Source organism: Sceloporus occidentalis, unplaced genomic scaffold (genome assembly GCF_023333645.1).
Source record: "Sceloporus occidentalis isolate IW3139 unplaced genomic scaffold, rSceOcc1.0.p SCAF_6, whole genome shotgun sequence".
NCBI lineage: Eukaryota > Metazoa > Chordata > Lepidosauria > Squamata > Phrynosomatidae > Sceloporus > Sceloporus occidentalis.
The window spans coordinates 14,957,892-14,970,471 of record NW_028316986.1 but is presented as its reverse complement, the minus strand read 5'-3'; the positions used below and the strand labels follow the sequence as shown (position 1 = coordinate 14,970,471).

General features: G+C 40.7%; 2 protein-coding genes and 1 pseudogene across 2 annotated transcripts in view; 2 read left to right on the top strand and 1 right to left on the bottom strand.

Moving 5' to 3' along the window:
- Positions 1-12,580, bottom strand: part of GPR75 (G protein-coupled receptor 75) — a 41,840-nt gene that overhangs the window by 15,790 nt on the left and 13,470 nt on the right. The gene's annotated exons all lie outside the window — the stretch shown is intronic.
- LOC149310437 (uncharacterized) lies at positions 2,753-12,418 on the top strand. The gene is made up of 2 exons (XM_089528918.1): positions 2,753-3,423; positions 8,842-12,418. The coding sequence occupies exon 2, from the start codon at positions 8,843-8,845 to the stop codon at positions 11,369-11,371; it is 2,529 nt and encodes an 842-aa protein (XP_089385044.1). The 5' UTR covers positions 2,753-3,423; position 8,842; the 3' UTR covers positions 11,372-12,418.
- Positions 4,553-4,618, top strand: LOC149310438 (U6 spliceosomal RNA; annotated as a pseudogene).

Genomic DNA, 12,580 nt, shown 5'->3' with positions numbered 1-12,580 from the left:
ATCCCTTCTCATCTTCCCATATCCCTTTTATTTATAAAATTTGCACATTTCTTGAGTTAAATATTGAATTTACTTACATAAAACTGTTCCAATTTGAACAGGAGCATCACTAGGATGTGGGCCACGTCAGGTGACACCCTAAGAGAGGGTGACACTACTGGTACCCAAACATTTCTTATTTGGCACAAATGGGCTGTGTCTGCCTGTGTCGCTTTAAATTCCTGAAGAGATGGTGAGAGTGAGGCAAGGCTCAGTGGGAGGAGAAAGGAGAGGCTCCAAGTTTATTTTAAAATAATTTTTAAATTTTGATTTAATTTTTTAATTAAAAATTCTTTAAAACTTTTCTTTAAAACATCACGTCTTCCCAAATTTTCACTTTGACCACATGAAAGTACATTTAGGCTATGTGTATGAGGTTGTAATTTTAATTTTGCTAGTTATGTCACAACTATTACCATTACATTCAGTGATGTATACGAATGAGTAACATGAGTACAAAAAACTTTAGTAGGGATTCTGTATGGTGTGGTATGGAAGAAGGGTGACACCAACCCTAGTGACACCACTGAATTTGAATGAAGTTACGTCATTATTTGATTTCCTTACAGACTTCCTTTCTCCCAATATAGGGACTCAAAGCAATGATAAATGTTATAACATTTAACATTATAACGTGTTAAATGTTAATATATGAATATACATGAATGTGAATGAAAATATGCACACTAAGGGACTGTACAGACCACCCCAAGGGGCTGCAGCAGCTGCATCCCGCATCCCTGATCTTGCTTTTCTACAGCGCAAAAAGCCACTGCTGCTTTTCGGCACTCCTTTGGCACTGCATCATCTAGACGCAGCACCAGAGGAGCACTGTGATACCACCTGCCATGTCATGCCAGCCTAGGGGCGGACTTGGGGCATGCATCATGTGAACGCCACATCCTGACTCTGCCCCTGCCCAGCTGGCCAAAGATGCCAGTCTGTACACCCTCTAAACAAACTAAATGTTTTTATTCATATATTACAGCAAGCAGGAGGGTGCAATGTCTGCATGTGGGTGTAAAGGGGGACTCAAGGGTTAAAAGTTTGCGTACCACTGGAGTACAACTCGAGATCAGGGTTCAGTTTCCTGCTCAGCCTTGGAAACCCATTGGGTGACCTTGGACAAGTCACGCATTCTCAGGGTGACCAGATGTCATAACCACAAAAGAGGACAAGGCATTTCAAAGTATAGGACATTCAGGAAAATGTAGGACATTACAGAATAAAAGCTTTAAAAACTAAATATAAATTTATGCTTCTGAGTGATGCTTAAAGTGGAGGCCATTTTGGAATTCTTCCTGGATAGAAGGTTGAAATGGAGGACCTGTCCTGGAAATGGAGGAAGTCTGGTCACCCTGCACCCTCTCAGCCCCAGAAGACCCTGTGATAGGGTTGCCATAAGTCAGAGATGACTAGAAGGCACACAACAACATATGTAATAAGCAATGGAGAAAGAGCAAAAGTCAAGTCAAATGACTGCCGTTGGTGCTTTTCTCACACATGTGATACTGTGGATCACCTCTATGTGTAGGAAAGAACAACAATGGCCTAGGAGAGGTTGATTGGGGTTTCCACAGAGCTAAATACAGGAAGCGTCCATCTCTGATTTAGGAACACCTCTTCAAGTTGCTGCCACTCAGGCAAAGCTAAATGTCGCAAGATGTGAAACTGGCGTTCTCATCCTTGTATTCCTGGAATTTAAAGTGGGTGCTAGGAGAGAGATGAGGGTCATTTTGGAGAAATGGTGACTCAAGTGGTAAGCTTAAACCCACTTTCTGCATTCCAGTTTGCCCAGAGAAACAGGACCAACTCGATCCAATTCCCTGCCTGAAACAAATGACAAAATGGTCCTCACATTCCATTTTATGTACAGAAATGGACTGGACTGACATTTGAAACTTATTCAGGGGTAGCCATGTTGGCCATATAGCAAAGTACAATAACATCCCAAATCCACAAAATATTAATCTATTTTATATATTTTGATTGGTCCAATAGAGGCATCACTGTTTTGTGGATTTGGAGTGTTACTATACAACAACTGTGTGTTACCCTTCCATTTCTGCACATATAAAAATCTTACTTCTGTGACTGAATAATTCTTCCACAAACTCACTAGACACAGATCCAGGGGTAGCCGTGTTGGCCATATAGCAAAGTACAATAATATCCGAAATCCACACAACTGTGATACCTTTATTGGGATGGCCAAAATGTGCACAGTATATGTGGCAAGCTTCCAAAGCTCTACCGGCTTCTTCATCAGGCAAAGGTGTTGCAAAAAAATTTATACTAGAGACAAAAACATATAAACATACGATGTTAGTCACAGGCTACGTTTTCTCAAGGTGGTGGTGTGTTCTGTGGAGGGGATAGCTATGCAAGCAGGCCCCTTCTCTTCCTGGCCATGTGGCACTGGGAACAAAACATTCCAAAATCCAGGAGATAACATTTGAATTCCATTAGCAATACAAGAAGGTCTTACTTCTGAGATCCACACAGGCTACAGCGTAGTATTGTTAGTTTAGAATAGTGCAAACTACAGAGGGTACTGATAGAGGCAGCTTAGCGGTGTGATAAACTATGACTCTGAAGACCAGAGTTTGAATCCTGGCTTGGCCATGGATCATGGAAACCCACTGGGTGGCCTTGGGCAAGTCACATTCTCTCAGCTTCAGAGGATGGCAATGGCAAACCTGCTCTGAAGAAACCCCCATAGTGGCCCTCCTTAGGGTCACTATAAGTCAGAAATTACTTGAAGGCATACAACTACAAACAGAAGGTACCTGGCTGCAGAACGTTTCTTCAGTATTCTTCCATCATATGTGAAGGCAACTAGCCAAATGAAGATTCAGGATGCCTCTCTCATCCCAGAATAAATGGATAGGGGTCTCAGAAAGACTATCTTTGGGGCTGCACTGCCTCTTCTTTGCTTCCCAGCATCTGCTACCTGAAGCTGTTGCCACACACTCTAATGGCAGAAACTGCCTTTCAGAAAATGAATAATACACATTGGTTTCACTAAAGGAATGCAAGCAAGCAAGCAAGTCAAGCATTATGCAAATCTGATTTCCCAGTTGCATTTTTTCCCAAAAAAAAGGCATGTACAAGTAGTGACAAGTGGTATACTTGAAAACCAAAGGCCTCACCTACTCTCTTCTTCTGTAAGCTGACACTTTCCAGTGCTGTGATCTAGAAGAGCATTTCCTCACCCAACGTCATGAGCTGTGGGTGTTCCCAGAGGCTATGATGCAATGGGGTGAGTGGGAAGGAAAGGAAGCACGCAAAGACATATCTGCCCAGCTGTGGTGCGGTCACATCCACAACAACAGTGGCATGCTCGATATAAGCTCCATCTTCACAGCCTGGTGGCTTTAAAACGTAAGTACGTTGCATATCCTAAAGATGGGAATGGGAACGTCAAAGATGAGAGGGGAAGGTTTGTATGGAAGAAATGATGATGCCATGATGGTGAATGGACAGCAGTTGGGACAGAATGCTTCTTTCTATCTGTTCAAGCATGTTGTGCTCCTTTTGATCCTTTTCTATCAAGAGTTTTTGACTTCCAGTACCATCTTGCATTCTCCTAATCTGTCACATCTACACCAAGCACCTTTCTGTACCAACACTGTCAATACCCTTTTTGGCATTGTTTTTTTAATTCAGGAAAGCAAAATTACATGTCGTTATGCATTGTTGAAAATATAAAGCGTATATACATTATCTCATTCCTTTTCACTTGTTTGACTCTGTATAACTTACATATTTTGTTATGATACCCTGTTTTTCCTGTATTTCATCCTATAAATAAGCCCTTTAACTATTACATCCTTAAGTGTACTATTTTCCCAGTCCGGTTTTATTATGTTTGAGCTATCTTTCACAATATTCTTATCCTAGTGTTCAAAAATTTTTCTTCATTGCATAGTCCATTTCTTTGTGCAATAATTATTCTTACTGCATCCCAACCTTACATCGTACTTGTACCACTTTTAAAATCCGTACATTACTTTTGTTATGATATAAAATTATAAAAACTTTCTATCTTATTCAAATTCTTTTCAGCAAATTGTCTATAAGGTGCCATCTAGACAGTTTTAGATTGCTAATATTTCGTTAGGAGTATTTTACATGTGAATCCACATATACATTTCAATCAACTATTTTTATATTTGATCCTTTTTTCCCCATTCTCTTTATGTTTCTTACATATTCCATTCACGTACCTACCATTCTTTTCTCTCTATAAAATTTATCAGTAGTCTCCATTCCCTATTCCAACCTTCTTTCCATTTTTCTTTTATCATCATCGTCATTCTATCCAGTTTGATCATTTCTAAACTTTTCCTCAGCCAGTCTTGTACGTTGGGTGTTTCATTTAATTTCCATTTTTGTGTGTAAACCAATTTTAAATGCTTCCTTTCTTCTTTCCCTTCAATTATATTTAATAGAAAACTTTCTGGTTTAAAATTGATTTGCATTTGTAAAATTTTTTGCATTTTTTTTATATGTGCTTCGGCAACACATATACTAAAGTTGGAACGATACAGAGAAGATTAGCATGGCCCCTGCACAATACCCTTTTTGGACTGCCTAATTGAGTCCAGCTTTGTTCTACAAGTCTTTTTGGATTGTTATGGAAGCAGAGGTGTCACTTGCAGTGCAAGGGCTGCGGACCACACCAGGTGGCACTCTAAAGGGGTCAAACATCTGCATTTTGACAGAAATAGACTTGCATCCCTTGAAAACACTGAAGAGATTGTATGAACAACAGGCTGAGGCTCAATGGGAAGAGAAAGGAGAAGCCCCAGGAAAATCATTAAAAAATAATTTGTAAAAATTAACATTTTTAAAAAAACTTCTCTTAAAAATCACATCTTACCAACTTGTCACTTTAACCAAATAAAACAATGAACAATGTTAATACATGTAAGCTGTGTGCATGATGTTGTAAATTAAAGGTATAATTTTAATTTTGCTAGTTGCTTATGTCACAACTATTGCCATTACTTTCAGTAATATATTGGAATTAGGATTTATGGGTAACAGTAATACAATTTTTTTTTACTAAGGATTCTGTATGGTGTGATATGGGAGGAGGTCAATGGAGGGACAACACCGTGAGTGATACCAACCCTGGGGACACCACTGTGTGGAAGAACAGTTCCACAAAAACTAAAGAGCTGATTTGAATATATAAAGAATAGGAAAATAAGGGTGGAAAGTTGAAATTCATTTAACAGTAGAGCAGCAAAAAAAAAAAAAAAAAAAAAAAAAAAAAAAAAAAAAATCATGAAAGTCAAGAAGGATCATGTAGAACCAATTTGCAGTGGGTAGGAAAACCTATTTTGAAGTTACCTGTAAATAGTTAACAGTTTGAATTGTTTGTTCAGTTTTAATGCAAGTGTGGCATAGTGGTCTGAGTGTTGGACTACAGCTCTAAAGACCAGTGTTCGATTCCCAGTTTGACCGTGAAACCCACTGGGTGACCTCGGGCAAGTCACATGCTCTCAGCTTCAGGGGAGGACAATGGCAGACCTGCTCTCAACAAATCTTACCAAGAAAACCATATTATAGGGTCATCTTAGGTTTGCCATAAATCAGAAACTTCTTGAAGGCATACAATAACAACAACAAAACATATACTATTTTTAAACAAATTAAGGAAGAACAATTCCAACAAGTGACAATAGGGGAACTTCTGCTTATCCACTTGACTGCTCAGTTATTTTAGGGCCTATTCCCACTTACCATGTAATTCGGTTCCTGATCCAAACTGATGAATTGGATCAACAAAGACTTTCATTCCCACTATTTGTGGTGATTTCATTAATTCGGATCAGGCACTGGGTCCCCTCAGTGCAGCCCCGTTCCATGGGGTCCAGGGGAAGGCCACCCATGGCCTCATTTAAGTGTTCCTCCTCCTGCTCCTGGGTCGCTTGCCCTGTGGGGTCCTTCCAGAGACCTTGCAGGCAGCCTGGACTGCCTCTCCCATCATCCCCTGCTGCCTGTGTCTGGCATGGCAGCATGGGCCTTGGTGCTGGCAGCAGGATGTTCCTGGCCCTGGCCCTGGCCCTGGCCGGAGTCCTCTTCGCTGCCGGAGGAGGAGGAGGAGGAGTGAGGGCAGCCTTCTCTTGCAGCTGGAGGTAGGAGGTGGTGGAAGGAGGCCAGGGTCAGAGAAGGCAGGAAGGCTGGGTGGAGAGGCAAGAGGCTGAGTGGAAAGGCTGGGGAAGCTGCGGGGGGGGGGGGGGGGGACTGCCAGGGCAAATTTGAATCCACCTGGTTCCCTTTGGGCTGAATCGATTTATTTGCAAATATATCAGTTCAGCCCAAAAGGAATGGAAAAACCCATCGTCTTTTTGACGCGGGTTAAATGGGGGGAAACTATGCCACCCCCTTGCTGAATTGGTACTAAACCGATTCCCAAGTGGGGACGATGGTGGTTTAAACCAGAGTGGAAATGACCCCTAAGTCTGTCTGTCTGTTTAAAGTATTTATGTCTTGCCCTATGTGCAAAAATCACAGTGTGGCTAACAAAAGAATCAGCTTAAAACAATGATAACAACCATTTTAAAAGACTAAAAATATATTAAATATATAATTTTACTTTTGTTGTGTGCCTTCAAGTTGCCTCTCATTTATGGTGACTCCAAGGACAATCTATCAAGGGGTTTTCTTGGAAATATTTCTTCAGAGAAGAATGCCACTTTTTGTCTCACATGCTATTTGTCATGCCAGGGCAACTGATGGGCAACTGTGGCAGCTCTGGAGGCCAGTTTTATGCCCTTCACCTTTGGGACTTCTCAGGCACTAGAAGGACTACTCCCCCCGTCACCATGCAAAACAGGAAATCGCTTGAAATCCTCACTTCTGGTTTTGAAAAATTGTTTTGTTTTAATTGAATCAGTACAGAAGGAGTGGGTGGGTGTGACTGAAACCAGTTTAGAAATTGAAGCTTAGAAATGTCCAGAAGAAGGAATTCACTTCTTTTTATGGCCAGAGAGGTTTAGGGCTGGGGAAAAACAGTCTTGGAGCCCATGGGGACCCAAGGCCATACTTAACCCACTCTTGAGATGGATATGATGACCAGTGGCATCACTAGGGTCGGTGTCACCCCAGTGTTATGCTGTCACCCCTGGTTGCTTGTCACCCACCCACCCTCCACCAGTCAGGCTGCCTGTGCCATGGTTAGCTTAGGCTGTTGATGCCAACTGGCACTCTTTTTCAGGTCTGGCAGAGCTGCTGGTGAGCGGAAGAGGGACAAGACTCACTTTCTCACCTGGCCAGCAAACCCGGAAGGCACCCCTTTCCCATCAGCAGCTGCCAGTAAGGGTGGGCTTCTCCCACCATACCCGCTGTACCCCCTAGTGATGCCCCTTCTGGTGACCTCTCAGGCCATTTTGATGTGGAGTTGGCAGTTTTCAGGGTGGAGAGCTCTCAAAACACCATGCAATAAGCCCACAAAAGTCTTTTAAAAACCCAAACTGACAGAGCTTTTGGTTTTCTTTTCCTGGCCCCTCAAAAAAATTTTTTTTCAGCCAAGATTTTGGGGTGCAAGAGCTTTGGGGGCAACATGCGGTCCATGAGCCACAAGGTCCAGACTCATGATTACAAGCTTCCTCCACAAAGCAAAGCCCGATAAATGTCCAAGAAATTTTCAGCTATCCCTGAAATAGTTTGAAAAACCAGTGCTGTAAAACATTTGTATTAGCGATCAGGAATGCTACTTATTGTTCAGGTCATACATATGGAGAGCCACTTCTCAGCTTCCACCAGACATTGTCAAGGGTGCAGGAGACATGTGAAAGTTAAGGCAGAGTGAGTAGCTGCCATGCTCCTCAAACTCCATGTATAGAGCACTTTAGCTGATAAACTGAACATTCTCAAGAATTAGAACAAAAAATCATATTTGACAGCTTGTGGAAGGACTCGTACTGTGGTTAACAATCTCTTTAGCAAGGGCAAGGTATGAAAACTAGGAAATGGGTTTCTTTTGGAGAGTGTGCCTTCAAGTCGTCTTCCATATTAAAGTGAGGCGGCTGTTACATGAACATACTTTGTTTTGATTATTGACAGGGCTAGGAAACCAGATATGGACCAGGCAAACATGGGACTAACAGACTGTAGCTATGTCCATATGTGGTGGAAGGGGAGGTTCACTCATGCAAACTGAGTTCCCCCTCCTTTTCTTTCCTTCAGTTCCAACCCCAAATATAATCTCCAGATTGTCCAAACCGTACAAATCAGATACAGAATTCTTCTCCTTCTCCCTGTTACACTGATGTAAAAATCCCATCACAGGAGGTTTTGACTGAATTCCACCCAATACTAGTACTATTACTACTACTACTACTTATTTATTTATATCCCGACTTTCTCCTGGTATAGGAATGCAAGGCAGCTAACAATAAATTTAAAACAGTGCAAGTTAAAAATAATACAAAAGAAATTAAAATGTTGATACAAAGTTTAAAAAACAATGCAACAATTTTTAAAAGTTAAAAACATTACATATTAAAGTTCAAAATGTATTTAAAATGCTACATAAAACTCTATGTAAATCTTAAAATCTAAATTACACAGCAAAGTTCAGCCCTTCTCAGTCTGAGAATGTCTAATGACATAAAATGTTTTAATCAGCTGCAGAAAGGAAAGCAGGGATAGGGCCATCCTGGCCTCTCTTGGGAGGGAATTCCAGAGCCTGGGAGCAGCCACCAAACAGGCCTTCTCCCTTGTATGTATGGTTTTTATTTTCCAGCTATTCTTTATACACAACTATTTTTTTCTTTATTTTTGCAGGATGGAAATCTTCCTCAGAACTCTGTACTTCTACCTCATTATTCTCTCCTGTGATGGAGAAGGTGAATTTCACAATCCAAAGACCTATCTTTCCAGCCCCTCCAGTGATCACACTTTAAATCATTCTTCAGAACCTGACCAATCAACACTAAAACCAAGTTCACATTTCTTGAAAAATGATGTGGAAAACATAACCAGGAGGATGACAGAACATCCCAGTACTCTTGAAAATTCAAGTCTGCAGCAAAACCAGAGCTCTAAACTAGATTCAGTGGCCACTTTATCTAACAGGCTAGCAAAGGAACCATCACTTCAGACATTCTCGGAAGTCAAGGTAGATTCATCAAAGGATCATTCATTACAGGGTGCAATAATGTCTCCTGAACCAGCCAAGGAGAATTTACATGAGCATCCAATGTCCAAGTGGAAGGCTGTGGGTCATGAAAGGTACAATGACACATCTTTGCCTTCAATAGCAATGATGGCAACAGGCTGTGCAATCCCAGTGAATGGGGCATTAGATCTATCAAACAGAAACCTGTCTGAGAATGAACTGAGGAGGAAAATGGATTCCGGACCTTGCCAAGTTACACTGGACAAAATTGAAGAGTTTAATGCCAGCCATAATAACCTGGAAATGGATCTCACAACCCTAATTTCACTGCTCCTTAAAATGAAGAACGTGCATGCTATTGATCTGAGTTGTAACAAAATAACTGCAAATTCTATATGTGTAAAAGAGATGTATAGACTGGAGAATAGCACACTCTTGTTTTTAAACCTTAGCCACAATCCTCTTAAAACTTTGAAAAACCTCTGTCTCCCCCCAAGCCTTAAAAGCATTGATTTATCTTTCACTCAGATCAATGAAATACCTCAATGGTTTGCCACAACATTTGCATATATAGAAGAGATGTATGTCCAAGGAAACCGTTTTATATACAACGCAGCATCACTTGGATCTGTGAAGTTAAATTTTCCCAATTTCCCCCAACACACAGCAGTTTCATATATTGATTTCCCAAAGCGCACTCCCATTGAAAGCCTCCCCAAAGATGTAAAGCATCTAGTAATGTCAAACTGTTCCATTGTAGAACTTCCAGAATGGTTTGCAAAGAAAATGGAAAGACTTTTACTTCTAGACCTCAGCAATAATCCCATGAATACATTCCCCAATTTGCCAACATCTTTGCAATGCCTGGATTTAAGCAATGGTAATATCGAAAGTATGACAAGCCTTAACTTTTTCTCCAATTTAACAGTAGTTAAAATTCAGAACAATAAAATAGAAGATATTTCGCCAAGGCATCTTCCCAAGTCACTAGAAGAATTTGATATTAGTAAAAATAAAATACGTCAGTTCCCTTTCCTTGGTACACACCAAAAATTAGAAGCTCTTAATATTTCTGGCAATTTCATAATGCAGTTGAACTTCAGCACAACATACTCTTCTCTCAGCAACCTAGATGCAAGTCATAATTTAATTACAGAGTTATATGATCAGACAGGCAAATTTCTGCCTGAATTGAAGTGTCTGAATTTGTCAGGAAACAAGATCTCCTTTTTGCAACCGGGGTCCTTGCCTGAATCTTTGCTTGAGTTGGATATAAGCAACAATGCCATTACCATCATCATGAAGGAGACCTTTGGCCGTTTGATAAACCTGAAAGTTCTGTCTGTTCAAGGGAAACATTTTTTCTGTAACTGCGACATGTATTGGTTTGCAAACACATATCTTGCTAGCCCAGCTATACAGATACATGGCCGAAATGCCCTGAAGTGCAGCTTCCCACCTTCAAAGCGAGGTATTTTGGTGGAAAACAGCAACCTAACAATATTGCACTGTTCTGTTGGCCTTCAAATGGGTATTACAGCATGCATGGCCATCTTGGTTATGTCCATCACCACAGCCCTCTGCTGGCGTTTCCATGGCCCCTGGTATATTAAGATGGGCTGGTACTGGTGCATGGCTAAGCGGAAACAATATGAGGAAGCAGAAGACAAACTCTACGATGCCTTTGTTTCATACAGTGAAAATGATGCACCCTGGACAAAAGAGGTCCTGCTAGAAAATCTGGAAACAAATGGGTTTAAAGTATGTTACCATGAGAGGGACTTCATGCCAGGACACCCAGTTCTTGGGAACATCTTCTATTGCATTGAGAACAGCCATAAAGTGCTTTTTGTGTTGTCGCCCAGCTTTGTCAACAGTTGCTGGTGCCAGTACGAGCTATACTTTGCTGAACATCGGGTCCTTAATGAAAATCAAGATTCTCTCATTATGGTGGTGCTGGAAGACCTCCCACCCAATAGCATCCCACAGAGATTCAGCAAGCTTAGGAAGCTGTTAAAAAAGAAAACCTATTTGAAATGGAGCCCAGAGGAACACAAGCAAAAACTCTTCTGGTGCCAGTTGAAAGCTGTCCTGAGAACAACCAATGAGCCAGTGGTGCGGACAAAAGACAATGAGATGCAGCAACCAATGGATGGGATGCATTTGAGATTGAAACTCCACGAACAAGGAGTATGACCATTTATTTTATAGGATGTTTCTTGCTGATGTAAGGTTTGGACCATTTTTCTCTGGACTATAAAGGCAAGTATTGTCTAGTAGAGGTTAAACTTACATTAGTGCATGAACAATGAACAGAGAAAATCTTACCATTTCTAATGGCCATTTTCTAGAAGAGCCATTTTGAAGCATCATCATAACGAATCAGAGCTTGGAAAATTTACTTTTTATGACTATAGTTCTCACTGACCCTTCTACCTCCTGCAGCCCAAATAAGTAGGAGAGCCAGTATGGTGTTGTGGTATGAGTGTTGGATAGAAGTCTAGAGACTACAGTTCAAATCCCCACTCAGCCATGGAAACTCCCAGGGTGGCCTTTGGGCAAGTTACACTCTCTCGGCCTCAGAGGAAGGCAATGGCAAATCTCTTCTGAACAAAATTTGCCAAGGCATGATAGGTTTGCCTTAGGGTTGCCATAAGATGGAAATGACTTGAAGGTACAGAACAATATCCCAAAAGTAACTAGGTTCTGTGTCAAATCATTCAGAAGCATCATACTGATTCTTTTTTTACTAGGGCCACTTTCTGTGTTTACTCATATCACTGCTACTAGATGACACTGAATCTCAAGAGAATGAATCTCTTTTTGACTTGCTAATGGAACATTTTTTTAAAATTCATGAAATACACACAAGGCCAGAAGGAGGAAGGGCAGGCCTGCATGAATGTCCCTCCAACTCCTGAACTGAGAACAGCAGCATCTTAAAAATGCAGGTTTGTGACTAACATTGTCATAATTTTTCTTTTTCCTGTGTGATTTCTAACATTTTTGCCTGATGAAGAAGCTGGTGGAGGTTTGAAAGTTTGCAAAATGTATTTTGTGCATTTTGGTCAGCTGATTTGTGGATTTGGGATGTTATTGTAGATGACACTGATGCAGTCTTATTGGCTGAATTGTTTCTTACATAAGGATGTTTTTGTCTGTATGGAATACTGTGAATTTTGGGCTACTGTAAAAATAGATGTAATAGCTCATTGTTTAATGTTCAACAATTCCTATGGTGACCAGTGCTTTTAGTATTTATATTAATTAAATTATTTTGCTAATTTACATATTAATTGTAAGTGCTTTATTTTTTAAAAAATGTTATCGTTGCTGTTTAATAGAAATGTCAGTATTCACACCTAACCTGGGAATTGTTAATTTTTAAGGTTACCACTCCCACCC

What these genes read in the sequence shown, in the direction of transcription:
- LOC149310437 (XM_089528918.1), top strand. Translation starts at nt 8,843, where the DNA reads ATGGAAATCTTCCTCAGAACTCTGTACTTCTACCTCATTATTCTCTCC.